The following is a 15,300-nucleotide window of genomic DNA, read 5'->3' as shown; positions in this document are numbered from 1 at the left end:
TCATAACACAAAAAGACAACATAATTCAAGCGGCTAATACTTGCTAGCGCACGTTAGCTCCCGGCGCTAAATGTATTTTCTAAGATTAGAAATCCGACTTACCTTATCAGTGTCAGCCATCTTCTCTTCTCCTTTTCGTCCAGAGGAAAGTGGTAGAAAGATATCGTTTTATTTACATCATTTCTATTGTTGCAACACAGGACACAACACAGCACCATTATATCGTTGGTTTGGTAGGACACGGAAGTGACGTTTTTGGAGACGATGACGTAGTTACTAGCCATCCCCATAAAATCCTCCTGTTTACTGGGAGCTGCAGCCATAGCTATATATTTATCTACTGATTCATATCTATGCTCATTAGTCTGGCCCGATGCAGTCTCGATGATGACGTTTCACGAGTACGTGAGAACACAACGATGGACAGTTACGCACTGAGAAACGGCCACAGTCTTCTTAACGCAAAGATACAAAGCTGCTCGTCTTCTCCTCTGGCATTAGAAAACGTCTTCAAAACTTCTTCAAATCCAAATGAAATACAATGGAAAGATCATACTAACGTCATTGTTGCATTCAGGTGCAGTCGGACAACGAAGTTGCGTTCAGGAGCGTCGGAAATCGGAGTATCAGTAAAGTAAATTTCTAACGAAAATTTTGTGGGAGCACAGGGGTGGCCAATTAGATTACGGGGGAGGGGGGGGGGGGGGGGGACAACTGACCCCCCGTGCCCTCACGGAAGATCTGCCACTGCTTTATCTACAGTGTTGTGTTAAACACTTGTTTTTGTATCCATTTCTTCATGGTGCCTTCTGCTCGAGTCGTTTCTGGTGATCTGCGGTTTCTCCTCTTTTCATGGTCACTCCTTGCTCAAAAGGGAAAGTTATGTCATAGTATTTCAATTTTACATTATTCACGTTTTTAAAAGTCCAGTTTCTCAGTGTTGTACAGCATCTACGTACTAAAGCAAAGGCAACTGGACTTGTCTTGGTTTTATTACTTAGACATACCATGACCTGGATAGAGTCTTCACAACGTTGTATTTCAGATGTTATACTTCTCAAAATTACAAGTGTTTTGGGACTTTAACATGAGCAAAATACTTATTTACTTTATAAATGTTGTATATTAATCCCTAAATGTTTTTAATCTACAAGCTAAACATCCAAATAAGCATGATTATAGAGAAGCCAGACAAGTGATGGCTTTTGCTTATTTTATTAACAGCAATGTGCATACTTCCAAAGTGATATGAGCTTTAAAAACCATCAAAAAAATTAATGAATGCCTTTTACTGATGAGAAGCAACGCAGCTATGCAGAACAACTGCTCCCTCTTCTGGCAAAAAATTGAAATACCCCAGCATCAGGGCTGAGGGCAACAGAGGAGGGGCTGGTAAGCATCAGGCATCTCCGAGAGACTGAGCACTGATCTGGTAAAGGCGAACAAAAAAGATGCTCAGGCCTTTCACAGATGAGCGCTTGCACTCCGAGATGAGTCCCGATGTGGCAGAGGACAGATTAACACAAGCAATACCGCACAATCTCACCTTCAGAGATCAACAGGTACAGATCAATACCAACAGACTCTCTTCAAAAACAAAGGCCTTATTCTAAACATGGTGAGGATCTCTAAACATATGGCACTGCTCACAGAATTATTCACACAAGTAAACAAAACCTTTGGAACAAAATACATGTACAGGAATGCAAAATGAAATAAAAACAGCCATTTCTTTCCTTTTCATATCACTAACTTTATACAGTTTGCTTTTCTTTAGAGTGACAGTATCAAAGCACAAATTGGTATACTGTGCAAACACAAAATAAAGGTAATTAATACATGACAATGACATGCTGTCCTTGAAACATCAACAAAACATTGGTACAGTATTGAGGATTGGGGACGTCCCCGTCCATCACCCATCATTCAAGAAGTTTCTCAAGGCAACTAGGAACAGAAACAAAAGAACTAGAGGATGGCCAGACAGCGTGGAGATTGCTTCCAGTCAACACACAGCATTACCGAGAACAAGCTAGGGCTGATTAGCTATTGATGTGATTGACTCCCTCCCGAGAAAAACATTCTTCATATGCTGAGAGTGGTTCAAGTCAATGTACCTAAAAGCTCCTCGCATTAATTTTTCTTATTCATTCATAGTACCTGGAAATGAAGCTGCTGACTCTAGTCCTGCGAACACTGGAAATAATACAAAAAAAATGTGCAAGTTATAATGTGACAAAAAAATAGTAATAGGCTACTTGTGTGACTTCATTAAGCGGATCCTTTTGGCTACATGTCACCTGGATGAACAGACAGCTGAGCTGCCGTCTATGCCAGTGAGTCTCCTCCGGGTTTTGACAGCCAGGGTGAACGCCACAAACATTATTCCTGAGTTAGTTCTTACAGTTGGCCCAAACACTGATTTTTAATGTAGACTTGGGGGTGGGCCAGCAAACCCATGAGCCTACCATTTAAAAAAGCCTCAGCAATCACTCCCCCTCTCAGTGGGGCTAAAGCACGGAGAAAGGGAACCAATGTGAAGGAAGCCTGAATCTGTTACAAAATGGCTGGTTTCCATATCCAAAGCATTTTGTTTGCTTTATTACTGTTGCTAACAGAGTCTACCCACGGAGAATATACAACAAAAATGTTAAAAACACTGAAGAGTCGACAGCTTGAGAGGGCTGCAGGCTCACAAGCCGCTTGTACTTTCAAGTATGCTACATTATGGACTGGAGAAACAGATGATACTGTCACTTTAAAGAAACAAGATGACGATTAAACACAATATTCACAAATGTACACTTAAGGCTTAATTGTTTAGCACTAACAATAGTAGCAGCAGTGAAGCACTTCTGAATTAATTAGAATAACAATATTTATGATCATATTACAATAATATATTACCAAAGTAAATCAATGACTTTTTTTTGTTGTTGTTCTGTAACACCAGACTCTGCTGGAGGCAGAAACCCACCCGAACCAGCCAGCCAATCAAGTTAGACAAAAGACAGAACAAAACGTTTCAGCCGCCACGGATCACACAACACTAGCCTGTCTGGTACTGCAGGGTCGTCAACATTAGTACGTCCTCTAATAATCTCACTGCCAGGCTCTACAGCTACACTAAGCCCTGCCATATGAGTTAGAGCAGTAGTACGTTTACAGAGCACGAATCTGAGTATACCGACTGTAATTCCACATTCATGTTGTACAGGAGCAAGGATTCATTTAAGAGCAGGCCATGAGGAGTAGGTCTGGCAGGCAGACACACGCTCACATACACAATCACACACACTGCCAGCACAACAGCCCAGACCTCAAACCATCGTCATGCTACTTTTAAAAATACAACACGACAAAACGAGCATGTTTTTCTATAAAAGAAAAAGTACCAAAGCAACGTTGTTAATCAAAGGCCATAACTTACTGAATTCTCATCGAAAAAGTTCTGCTGCATGTCTTTTTTTTTATCCAAGCTGCTGCCGACCAACACATCCTGGTGAGGAAGGCACCTCGACTGGTCCTCTTCCTCACATGTGCTACTGCAGTCTCACAACCCTCAACCTGACAGAAAAGCCAAAACTCCATTTAATCTGGTCCCCGTCTACCCATGTCGCTTGTACCAACAGCGACCCTCAAAGCTGAAATCATTTTCACATACTATATATGCACGTACTGTATATATATTACACACATTTAATATATATTTACTCATATATTAAATTTTCATATAGACATACATTTTTAGTTTTATTTGTGAGGTGTTGGTTACACTTTTCAGCAAGAGGCTTCAACAAGAAAGATAAGAATCTGTCTTCCCAGGATCTCGACAAAAACCTTGCGCCATGTGGCGTCCCGTCACTGTTCCACACGCGCTCAGTCAGTTCCGCAGAGACGTTCTTGAAAACAAAGAGGCCTGCTGTAGCAGTTTAGAGAAGGCCAGACACTGTTGAAAGCGCATGGAGTGCAGGGCGCAGAGTCCCAGAGAGGCTGCGAGCTCACTGGAGTAACAGCCAGGTAAAAATCCACAGGGGCGAAAGGTTTCAGCCAGCACTGGAAGTAGTGCTGCAGGCAATGGGCTTTGGGTTATGGGTTGGTCTGTACCAACCTAAACCAAACCAGGCTTGGCCAAGCTAGGGCAACAGAGCAAACACATGGGCAGCACAGGGGTGTGCTATGTAAGAATATGCGCGGTGGAGGGAATGGAAACAAACTCGCGTAAGATATTCTTGGCCATTTCAATATTGTTCTGTGCAATCATCAGTGCTTTCTGGATGTCCTGGTAAGAGTATCCCTGACTCATGAGGTGCTCGATCTCGCTACTGATGTGAGGGTTGGCTTCTCCTCCTGTTGCTCCACTGCTGGGTGGAGCAGGGACGGGTGGGACGGGGCTGGGCCGGCGCTCCGAGTTGATTCGTCTGGGCAGGGGCTTTGGCGGTCTCTCTGGTGCTTCCACCGGCTCTGAGAAGGCTGAAGATACAGAGAGAGTGAGTGCACACGCTTTTGTCTGGAGCACTCTTTGGTTTTGGTTAAATTGGAAACAACCTACGGTAAAAGAAGACACCCAGTAATCATTTTGTTGGTAGATGTTAACTCAAAACAGAAACAAAATTTTCTTGGATAGAAGTGATTTAATGAGGGAATTGCTTCAGACCTTTAAGCACTGTGATTGTCAGTGTCTCTGTCACCAAAATCCTCTAAAACTATTGTTGCCTTGGAGTCATTTTCTGAATCCGCTCTCTGTGGATTCTTCTTCCTGCACCTGCTTTGCCCTTCTTGCACAGTGTGACAGGACACTAACGCTGTGGTAACTACAGTCAAACCTCCACACAGCCTTACAGTCCAAAGTAAAGGACATCTTAGTGGTCAATATGAGATTCCAAGAACACAGCAGGTCATTGCACATAAGGTGTGTCCAACATCCTGGAGGCATCACTTAGTACTTCTCTAGTTTAAGGTCACTAATGTTACAGAGCTCTGTAATTATTGGTCTTTACCCTTTGTTGCACACTGTGATTGCACATACTGGACAGCAATCAATCCCAGGCAATCTATAAGAGTCCAACTTTAAATCCAACATCAGAGACCTTCTGGAAAATCAGTTGTATGTTTAGGTCCCATAGCAGAAATAAGCAAAATGCCTTGGTTGACTTTTTCACTACTTCAGGGTATTGATTTATCAGCAGGACCTGCACATAGAGGCTGCAGCTATAAAATAGATATATCCAAGGTGTTTTATGAAACAGACACACAGTTCTCCATTTTTACCAAACATATTCTGTAGATGCCAACACTGATGTAACATTTCTACTTTTTAATGTCAGATCTCTCGAAGGAAGCCCACATTTGAAAGCGTCAGTCGACTTCAATCACATTTCCCACAGAGACTGATGGTATTTAACTGTTCAGACAGTTAACTCCAGACTAACAAGGTTCTCTCTCACCTGAGATAATGTTGGTCAAATAGGTTGTTATTAATTACCAAATAATCTGGACTTGTAAACAATACTTACTGCTACTTTGCTTAAGCTTTGGCCATAAAAGCTACAAAATGACATGTTCAGAAACACAACAGGCTGTTAGATACCCGTTAAGCAACAACACGAACAAGTTCTGCAGACAGTGAATGTCAATGTAAGAAGTTCTGTGACATTTTAAAAACTACTTGTAAGTTCATAAAGACGAGTAAACTTACATGCTGCAGCTCCGGCGTCTGAATCTAGAGAAAGGCGATTGAAAGCAGCTGTGGAGGACGAAGAGGATGATGAAGAAGAGGAGGACAAAGACCCTCCCATTTCTGACAGAGTCCGTCGGGCCGGGGGCAATGGCAGCCGGGGTTTTGGGAAGTCGTAGCCGTTCTCCTCCTCTTCCCGATCCTCAGCTGCATGGTCTCTGGGACCATTGGTCATCACCAGAGGGGGCAACTCTGAATAGTCTGCAAGGACCGAAGACAATATGTGAGCACTAAAGCATATAATATATACACAGTTACATGGAATTAAATAATTATGTCCACTATGACAGCTTCAGATGACTCATAACTGTAACCAGAAACATAATCACATTCATGCCAACACAGAGTAGGAGTATTTGTTCATCCAGATTTAGTTTTAGCTTAAAGTTAAAATGCAGACTGACTGATTGGAGTCAGTGTTGCTCCACAAGTGGCTCATTTTGAAGGCGACAAAACTAAATAAATATCAGCAGTATGGTAGACTTAGAAGTTTTCAAGATGGTGGCATAGAAATTTGAAACAATAAATGAAAGTGATTTGTGCTGCTTATCTTAAATATCCATGTGTTATTCGTACTGATGTTAGTGGGTTTAATTACCTGAATCTCTGGCTTGTTGTGACCTGGACTGGATGTTGTACATGGCTTCATACATTTGAGGTCCATCCTCTAGTTCAGCCAGTGCCAACCTGCAACAATAAATGGCTGTAAAATTAGCAGCAACAGACAAAACCCTGCATTACATAATAAAACACTATCACTCATTTGTGATATGCTGGAGGTGGATTCATTGAGAGGTCTGAGTACCGTGAGTTGAGTGTGGGGGCTTGGGTCTGTGTCTGGAGTGCCGATAGGGCCTGAGGCTGTGGGGGCCTTGGGACCGGTGGGGTCTCCCCTACAGGTGGTGCCGTGATCGGGGGCAGGACGGGGCGAGAGGAGGGGACCATGTACTCGGACTCCTCCTCACTGTCACGTGCCTCCTCTCCAGCCACTTGCCTCAAGGCTGGAGACGGTCTGGGAACAACCAAACCAAGAATATTTAAGTGGAAATGGAAATACACTTTTACAAAACAGTAACATTAAAAGGGTAAATAGTTGGGGCTGACTGGGTGACCCACAGGGGTTCGGCTTGTGTCTTCATTGCACAGCTGACTTCCTCTTGGACGTCCCTTCGTTCTGCCCCTAGTCATGCTGCTATAGGCCTAGGCTGCTGGGGGACTTTTCTTGACGCACTGAGCCCTTCTCTATCTACCTTTACATTTAATATGTATACCGTTATTGCAGTACATTCACTCTGTTTGCCCCTGTGCTATTTCTCCGAGTGTCCCTGGTCCCAGAGCTGGATGTTTCAGATCTGCGGTTGATGTTCCACCAACTGGTCCAGTCTCCATCATGTCCACTGTGGGATGCTGCCGCTGACCTTCCTCCAGCCTTCTGCTTCCAACTCCCTTTTTCCACCAGTCAACTCTGCATTGCCTTCACTATACTGTTATGCTAACTTACATACTGTTTGAATTTTACTGCTAGCTATATATGGAGTATGTTTAATGTCAGAGTCGTACATCATAAGAGTAAATTATGAGTCAGTTTTCAATGTTAGCTTATACTTTGTCTGTGTCACATATCCTGTCATGCATGTATCCAAATGTGTGTTGTGTTTTCCTTGCTTTCCCACCCCTCCCTCTTCTCCCATCCCTCCCCCTTGCCCTCTTCTGTCCTTCTCAACCCGCCCGGCCAGCAGGCAGATGGGTCCCCCTATATAGAGCCGGGTTCTGCTCGAGGTTTCTTCCCTGTTAAAAGGGTGTTTTTCCTTGCCACTGTCGCCTTTGGGCTTGCTCTGGGGGTCAGGCATTTGGGTTCTGTAAAGCGTCTTGAGACGAGTTGACTGTAATTGACGCTATATAAATAAAATTGAATTGAATTGAATTAAATGTCTGACGAGTAAACAAGTCTCTTAAAATATGTATTATACAAATTTGTGATTGCAAGTCAGCAAATGTCAGTCAGCAACGGGATGAATCCCTATATTTACAATGCTAGTACAATATACCTGTTTGCCAGTGAGTAGATGGCGTTGGCTGAGGCTGAAGGTTTGACTTTGGGGTTGTCATATTCCTGACCAACTACAGCAGCAAAACTCTGAAAAGGAAGCGGAGGCCGACATCTTAGAAACTTTAAAATGAAGGGAGTCTAGAAATCAAATGCATATCACATTTAGAAGACACACTGGACCGTTTAGTAAATATCCTAAATTTGCTTCTTGCTGGGAGTTGGATGGGAAGACTGAAGCCACATCCCTTTGAAGGTGATGCCAGCAGGAGGTTAGCATAAAGTGGCTTACTATAAAGACTGGAAACTGAGTAAACAGCTTGCCCAGCTCTTTACAGAGGTAACAAAATGTAGCACCTACCAGTAAATCTAAAGCTCATTAAGACGTTCTATCCAGTTTTATTTTTACTCTGTGCCCAAAGTGAAGTGTAAAAACGACCAGCTTTGGTTTAATGGGAGCTTGTGTGCCAGACTATTTTTTGACTTCCTGGGGTTTGTACAGGTTGTCTTATCTTCATTAAATTCTTACTTCTTTTGTCTGGGACTAAAATATGTCTGTGAAACTGGCTGTTGATATTTTAATTAGTGAGCTTTAGAGGTGTACTTTTTATTCCATTTGGACAGCTGTTTCACAGAGTTTTTAGCTTTGATGCAAATCTAAGCCAACAGCTCCTGGCAGTATATTCCTATTTAATGCTTCTGTCCAACTCTCCGTATCAAAAATATATCCACATATTTCTAAAATGCAGGGAGAAAGATGGCAGGAACAACATGTATTTTATAAATGTTCATAAAGGTCACAAATCCAGCTTAATTTCAAGTTTGGCTGTACAGTGACCCGTCAGGAATCTCCTCATAAAATTCAACACTGGATTATTTCAGTTTTGTTTGGGCAGTTACTGCTAACTTCACCGCTCTGTGTGCTTGTAACTGCAGCCAGTGAATCAAATAGCAGCTAAGTGTGTTGTGTGTTGTGGTTGCTCTGACCAGCTGGTGGTCCAGACTGAGGGAGCTGTTGTTCTTCTGTGGATCTGAGCGGGTGTCCAGAGCGGAGGGCAGCGCCAAGGGGAGGGAGTGTCTGTTGGAGAGCTCCCTGACACCTGCTCGAATGTCCACTCCCAGACTGGAGACTTGGGTGGATGAGGAGGAGGATGAGGAGGATGAAGAAGAGGAGGTGGGGGCCTTAGGAACAGGCCTGGAGTTCCAGTCAGTCAGGGGTCGGTTTGGGGGTGTAGGAGGGAGCTTATCTCGAGGGGGCTCCCCAGGAGTGCAGGGTAAGGGCCGTCTCTGGAGCCGCCCATCGGGGGCCGTCCCAGCTGTGTGGGGGCGGTCTGGAGGAGGAGGAGGGGGTAGATCACGCAGAGCTGGAGGAAGGGGAAGAGGCTTGTCTTTGTGGTGAGATGCTGCCTGGAGGGGCGAAACAGAGATGGAGAGAGCTCATTTAGACTACATAAAATATTGATGTGAAAGCAAAGAAAACTCCAAGCTCTTATCTTTTGCACTGTGAAATAATCCATTTAGCAAGAAAACCACTGCGTATGCATTTGTCATCACAGTCAACAATATATGTAGCTTAGACAAGTAGCACCATGGAAAAATGTTTATCCTCTGCAGACGATTGAAGCAGCTGTGCAGCTTCCATTTACCTACGTTTAAGCAGAAATATGTGGCAATATGGATGTTTGAGTGAATGGAAATGCACTCTAATATTTATTACATTCAGAATATAAAATACACGGATTATTGCAGCAGTCACTTCAACATTTTACTTGTATCAAGGGGGCAGTAAGAGCAAGCATTCCTTCAATAACAGAACTGGGCTACAAGTGAATATAGGCTTTTTGTATTGTGCTTTGAGTCCATAAAAGTCAATCTACAGACCAGCTGCAAAGCCGAATGTTTGATTCGTTTTACTAGATATCGCAAAGAAATGAAGCCACTTGTTCTGAGGTAAAACTGAAATTGCTTTAATATTTTGAGATAACACAGTCCACAATAAAAACGACACGTAAAATCCATCCATGCTAGGACAAATATCAACAAAGTCCCCTCATCTTGCTATGACAGCACCATTTCCTCTTGTCCTGAGGGCTATTACACACATTTCCATACATAAATGCATACTGCATGATTGTGAAACATAAAGACACCGTCACCAAAGTTACATTCTCTCCTGCCCGCACATAGTGTTAGTTGTGTATGTTCAGTTACCTTGCTAGTAACTCCAGGGCTGGAGGCACCGGGCGGGTTGGGAGGTCTGTGTGGTAACAAGTCTAGTCTGGGCGGCACTGGGGGAAGAGAGGACTGAGGAGGCATGGACATGGGTGACGGGGGACGCTCCACCTAGATTACACAGACACACACAGAAGAAGCCAAACACCTCTGATCAGTGACACCTTAGCACGATCAAGTTTTGTCTAAATGATACAAAAAAAATTCACAAGTCTCAGTGAAGCTAAAAATTTCAGTCAAACTTCAATGATTTCATTCTAAAATTTCTGGCAACTATGTGGTTAAGCTTTGCTACTACTAATATTTTGTGCAGACACTTGAAAAAACAACAAGAGCAAAAAAATAATAATCTAAGACTCGTTTTGATGAAACAAACAGCAAGTACACAAGTACATTTAAAGCACTGGTCAAAGAGGCTGGGTCAGCAATCAAAGCCAAAGAAATACCTGGGAAGACATCAAAGTGTATGTGATCTCAGGTATTCACCTCTCTATAAACAGATTAATGCGCAGAGTTTCTCAGAGGCACATAAAAGATGTAAGGTAGGAGAATGCCCCACATATCAAATATCAAGAGGCACAAAAAAGCTACTACCTTGGCACCATGAAAGATGGAGATGAAAGACTTCAGATGCAAGATGTAAGCTTCAAGCTCAAAAAAGTGAAAAGGGCAAGACAGGGAGTGTTTCATCTGTACAGGGATGGGTCTTTCAAAAAATACAGAAGATAAGAGGGCAGTAGGAACCCATGAGGTGCACCCAGGGTGCTAAGTGCCTCAGAGTTTTATCAGTGGAAAATAGCAGAACAGCTTGCCCAGTGCCATGACTGCAAACTGAAATAACTTCTGTTTCAATTAAGCCAAGGTATTTCCACAATCTTACTTTTGCACAGGCAAGTTTGCTCATCATGAGGTGGGGGTCTTCAAGTCTGTCGTCATCATCGTCATCATAGCTGGGCGACGGGGCACCCTCAGCCCCAAACGTGGCCCTACAGGAGCCCCCGCTGTTGTCTTTGGGGTCAAACGGATCCACAACAATTGGCTCTGTACCCTTAATCTCACAGCGGCAAAAGGGACATCCCGTTCCCTGACCTTCAGACTCCTGTAACACAGAAAAAAAGCAGATGTAACACCGCACAGAGATGAAAGAAGGTTTCGTGCTTTTATATGTCTGCTATGTCTGCAGAGAAGAGCACTTCAACCGAGAGTTCTTCTCTCATCAGGTAAGAGTTATGACACTTAAACCAACCCACACAAACCCCTTCCATCCACCCACTCTTGTACCTGCCAGGCAGTGAGACAGGAGGTGCACATGAGATGACCACAGGGCTCAATCTTCACATCCTTGTCATTCTCGGCACAGATCTTACAAAGCTGGAAAGTGGAGCCCATCTCACAGTAGAGCTCATATTGCTCCTGAGGGGAGAAAACATGACAAAACTGTAACATCATACGGAGGGTACACCACCTGAGATCATTTTTGAAAAGAGCCTAGAAGTATCTGAAGTGTTAGTTAAAATGTGTGGGCGTATTTTTAGTTTCAGTCCTCTGCTAAAGCAAAATAAGTGCACAACCTTTGCAAAAGTCTGAGAAGATAAGCAATCGGCAGAGAAAAAACTGTCTGATATACTATGGTTTTAAAATAATTCAGAAGTACGACAGTGATGCATGCTTCAATGTAATAGCAGCACAGATGGGATTTATTAAAATGACAAAAGGACTGATGTGCTTTAACTAGACAGCATTTCAGTTCAGAAATATGTAATTTATATATTTACAGCTGCTAAGAGCAGTGTCCAGCACTATTTAAATGAACAGTGACATAGCTTAGGAAAAGTTAACAGCTTCAATCTTAAAACAAGAAGCACAAGCTTTATATGTACACACACGATTTAATAAAAACATATTTTTGCATTTATAAGGACCATGCTTCTTAAAATCATAAAACATTAAGTGCTATTCTTTTAAGTCTTCTGGTAAGTCTGCTTGCTTGGCTAACTTAGTTCCTGAGGGCGGGTTTCATCTAATTTTCCTTCTGTTTCCTTTTGATCATACATTACACTGTCACATCACTGTTTTTACGTAAAATCTTTCCCCGGCTTTCACAATAAAATGTAAAACACAAAAAACACCAGCGAGAATGTAAGAGATGGCTGACTATGCAGACTGAGCAGCACAGTCCTCTGACCTGTGTGACTTTGATGTGGTCCTGAGGCGACGGCTCACACAGTCCTGTCAGGTCGGGGTTTTGCGTCCGCCCATCAGGGAATAAATAGCTGGAGATGCAGAGGCACGTAGAATTAGAAATTATGCACAGAAATCTTTTAAAAGCGTCCTTGAGTGGTTCGACAGTCATTTTAATTTCAAATCTATTATCATTATTAGTTAGTATGATTAGGCTACATGTATACCTAACAGGCAGCAGTAATGAAAACATCTGTTCAGTCTATTCATTCACTACCAGTTGATGCATGTACACTACGTGACTACTTTACAAATGGGTCAGAAACTGTAATTAACATTTGATAAATGTTTCATAGGTGCAGGCGATATACCTTACAGTTTAAATTAGCATTTGATTACCGGTTGGGACAGACCAACCGTAGCTTTTGTATGCATAAAAACATGAGTTTCACAGTCGGTTAAACCACTGACTGAGGTTCACATTAGAAACCAACAGGTCTATTCTGGTTAGGATAACACGGCAATGATGGAAACAAGCAAACTGATATGACTGGTTTGGTTTAGAGCTGAAAGGCAGATTCCATCTACAACAAGGCTAAATAGTTTACACAGAGATGCTTGCTTTGTAGAGAGGGCAGGGAGGAAAGCAGAAAAAGAGAAGTCCTGTGTATGAAATTGCATCAACGAAAGACCACGAACCAGTCGCAGAGAAACAGAACAGCAAACCAGAAGAAAAATGACAGAGTTAAGAGTGCAACACAAAGTGCCAATCTACTTACAATCCTTCCCTGAAACCATCTATGAGGGCCTGGAAGAGGGGTTTATTATGGGGAATGGTCTGGAGTATATTTCCATCTGCTGTCACGTAGCCGATGGCCCACTGGCCCAGTCGTGTGCAGCTCAGTCGGAAGATGTAACTGAAGAGAGAAATGAGAAATAAGTCATGATCAAAGGTCACACTCAAAATGTGATGAAATGTTAGACTGAAAAGATGAGCCATTTAGAGATAAGGTGACATAAAAGCAAATAACATGAAAGGCATTTTACCTATATGCGTAGGACATAAAAGTACATTAGCGTAAGTCACAGGTCACATAATACAGACACTACATTATGTACTGGAATGGAGCGAGTGTGGAAACAAGAAATAAGGTGCAGTTACAGCTTCATCATCAAATCTAAAATAACATGATCTGCGAGAAAAAGTGAAATTGTATCCTCGGTTTCAATATAGAGACAGATTCTGGTGCAGGAGGAGCATCCAAAGCAAAGACACATGAAAACCCACCAATGCTCATCAAAATAAAAACAAATAACCAACCACAAGCACAATTGGACTAATAAAACTGTGACAATGTTGTGGTGTGGATGGGAGTGCGTTCATCATAAGCCGGAGGTGAAGAGGAGAATTGGTTGCTCCTTGTTATATTTGCCTGTTGCACCATGTCTGGAGTCATTTAAAACACAGCTGCTTGAGCGAAAGAGTGGAAATGTTTTTTTCAACAGAAGCTGCAATGTACAAGATTTGTACTAAGAAATGACAGAAATATTAATCAGCTCTAGGAGGTATTGACTACCCTCGCAAAAGAAGCAGTCTTTGCTGGTATTCTGGCTCTAGCATTAAAGGCAATCTTGAGGTCTATAGTATGTTATTTGTGGCAACAAGTTAACTGGCACGAGATCAAACAGCATGATTAAGAAACTCTATCAATCATGGGCAGGATTGGACTGAGCAACAAAACATTCTTTGTGACATTACTGTTGTTTAGCGTAGAACGGGGAACCACTGCTGTACCCGCAGTGCCAACAGAATTCTCCTGACAGCAAGCTGTAATTTATAGTGTCAAAACTCAGCAATCACAGCAGGCAGGAACTGTTCGGATGTCAACGTGGCCCTACACAGGCCAGGCCTAAAGAGTGACATCAGCTTTCAGCATACAATCAGACCATTGATGCAAGGTACCAGTGCCACGCTGCCCTGGGTCCTTCGTACACAACACAACACAACACAACACAACACAACACACACACACATAACTGCATAAAACGGAATTTGAATCTGGCACCAACTTTGAAGTTATGTCATCTCTGTCTTATTGATAATGTAAAGCCTAATTTTGATAATTAACCCTTAAAAAGCCGGGACCGAGTATACTGAGTTTGAGTTTATTTCTAGCTTTTTTTTTTTACAAGGTAAAGTTTATACATGTTGTGAACAGTACTTTGGCAGTTTTTCTACTATTCCAAGATGTTTTGATACAATTTGTTTGAACCTCATAAACATATCAAACATGTCAATACAAAAAGAAAAAAAAACTAGAGAACTAATCGGTTCACGCTTACTCGTAGACACAGCCGAAACCGAACATTCTCGGCTCAACACGTGTGAGTGACTCGTTTATGATTGCTAATTAACATAAAATATGCACACACCCGTATGTTTGGTAAGATATAAACATTGGCCCCAAATTTGCTTATTTCAAACGATAAAGCCGTATGAGCCTTTATAACGAAGCCGCAATTACGAAGCTCTTATCGGGGCCGCGTACCGGCCGAAATTCAATATGGCGAACGTCTACGACAATGCGACCTTACAAGACTTGGAGGTTTTAGTATATGTACTTCTCCAGAAACATGGCCCTGTAAGGGTTAACTACACTACTATTCAAAAGTTTGGGGTCATCCAGACAATTTCATGTTTTTCATGAAAACTCACACTTTTATTCATGTGCTAACATAATTGCACGAGGGTTTTCTAATCATCAATGAGCCTTTCAACACCATCAGCTAGCAAAATGTAGCATTAGAACACATGAGTGATGGTTGCTGGAAATGTTCCTCTGTACCCCTATGGAGGTATTCCATTAAAAATCAGCCGCTTCCAGCTAGAATAGTCATTTACCGCATTAACAAGGTCTGAAGTGCATTTCTGATTCATTTAATGTTATCTTCATTGAAAAAAAAAATGCTTTTCTTTCAAAAATTAGGGCATTTCTAAGTGATCCCAAACTTTTGAATGGTCGTGTACATCATCTTCTGAACAGTGACAAAAATAAATTGTTTAATAGTTACAGCAAACCCGCTGCTGTGCTGTTGCCGATGG

At 42.3% G+C, this 15,300-nt stretch overlaps 1 protein-coding gene across 1 annotated transcript in view; it reads right to left on the bottom strand.

Annotated features, from left to right (window-relative positions):
- Window positions 1-1,199: 1,199 nt before the first annotated feature.
- Window positions 1,200-15,300, bottom strand: part of cbl (Cbl proto-oncogene, E3 ubiquitin protein ligase) — a 38,847-nt gene continuing 24,746 nt past the window's right edge. The window contains exons 6-16 of the mRNA XM_022200961.2: window positions 12,977-13,114; window positions 12,202-12,289; window positions 11,298-11,429; window positions 10,897-11,115; window positions 9,996-10,127; window positions 8,772-9,191; window positions 7,786-7,874; window positions 6,543-6,749; window positions 6,336-6,424; window positions 5,699-5,938; window positions 1,200-4,473 (exon numbers count right to left, since the gene is read on the bottom strand). Of these exons, the coding sequence (XP_022056653.1) occupies window positions 4,178-4,473; window positions 5,699-5,938; window positions 6,336-6,424; window positions 6,543-6,749; window positions 7,786-7,874; window positions 8,772-9,191; window positions 9,996-10,127; window positions 10,897-11,115; window positions 11,298-11,429; window positions 12,202-12,289; window positions 12,977-13,114 (2,050 nt within the window). The 3' untranslated portion in view covers window positions 1,200-4,177. The remainder of the gene's footprint in view (window positions 4,474-5,698; window positions 5,939-6,335; window positions 6,425-6,542; window positions 6,750-7,785; window positions 7,875-8,771; window positions 9,192-9,995; window positions 10,128-10,896; window positions 11,116-11,297; window positions 11,430-12,201; window positions 12,290-12,976; window positions 13,115-15,300) is intronic.

Source organism: Acanthochromis polyacanthus, chromosome 13 (assembly GCF_021347895.1).
Source record: "Acanthochromis polyacanthus isolate Apoly-LR-REF ecotype Palm Island chromosome 13, KAUST_Apoly_ChrSc, whole genome shotgun sequence".
Taxonomy (NCBI): Eukaryota; Metazoa; Chordata; class Actinopteri; family Pomacentridae; genus Acanthochromis; species Acanthochromis polyacanthus.
Note: the sequence above shows the minus strand (reverse complement) of the source record. Positions and strands in the feature narration are given on the sequence as shown.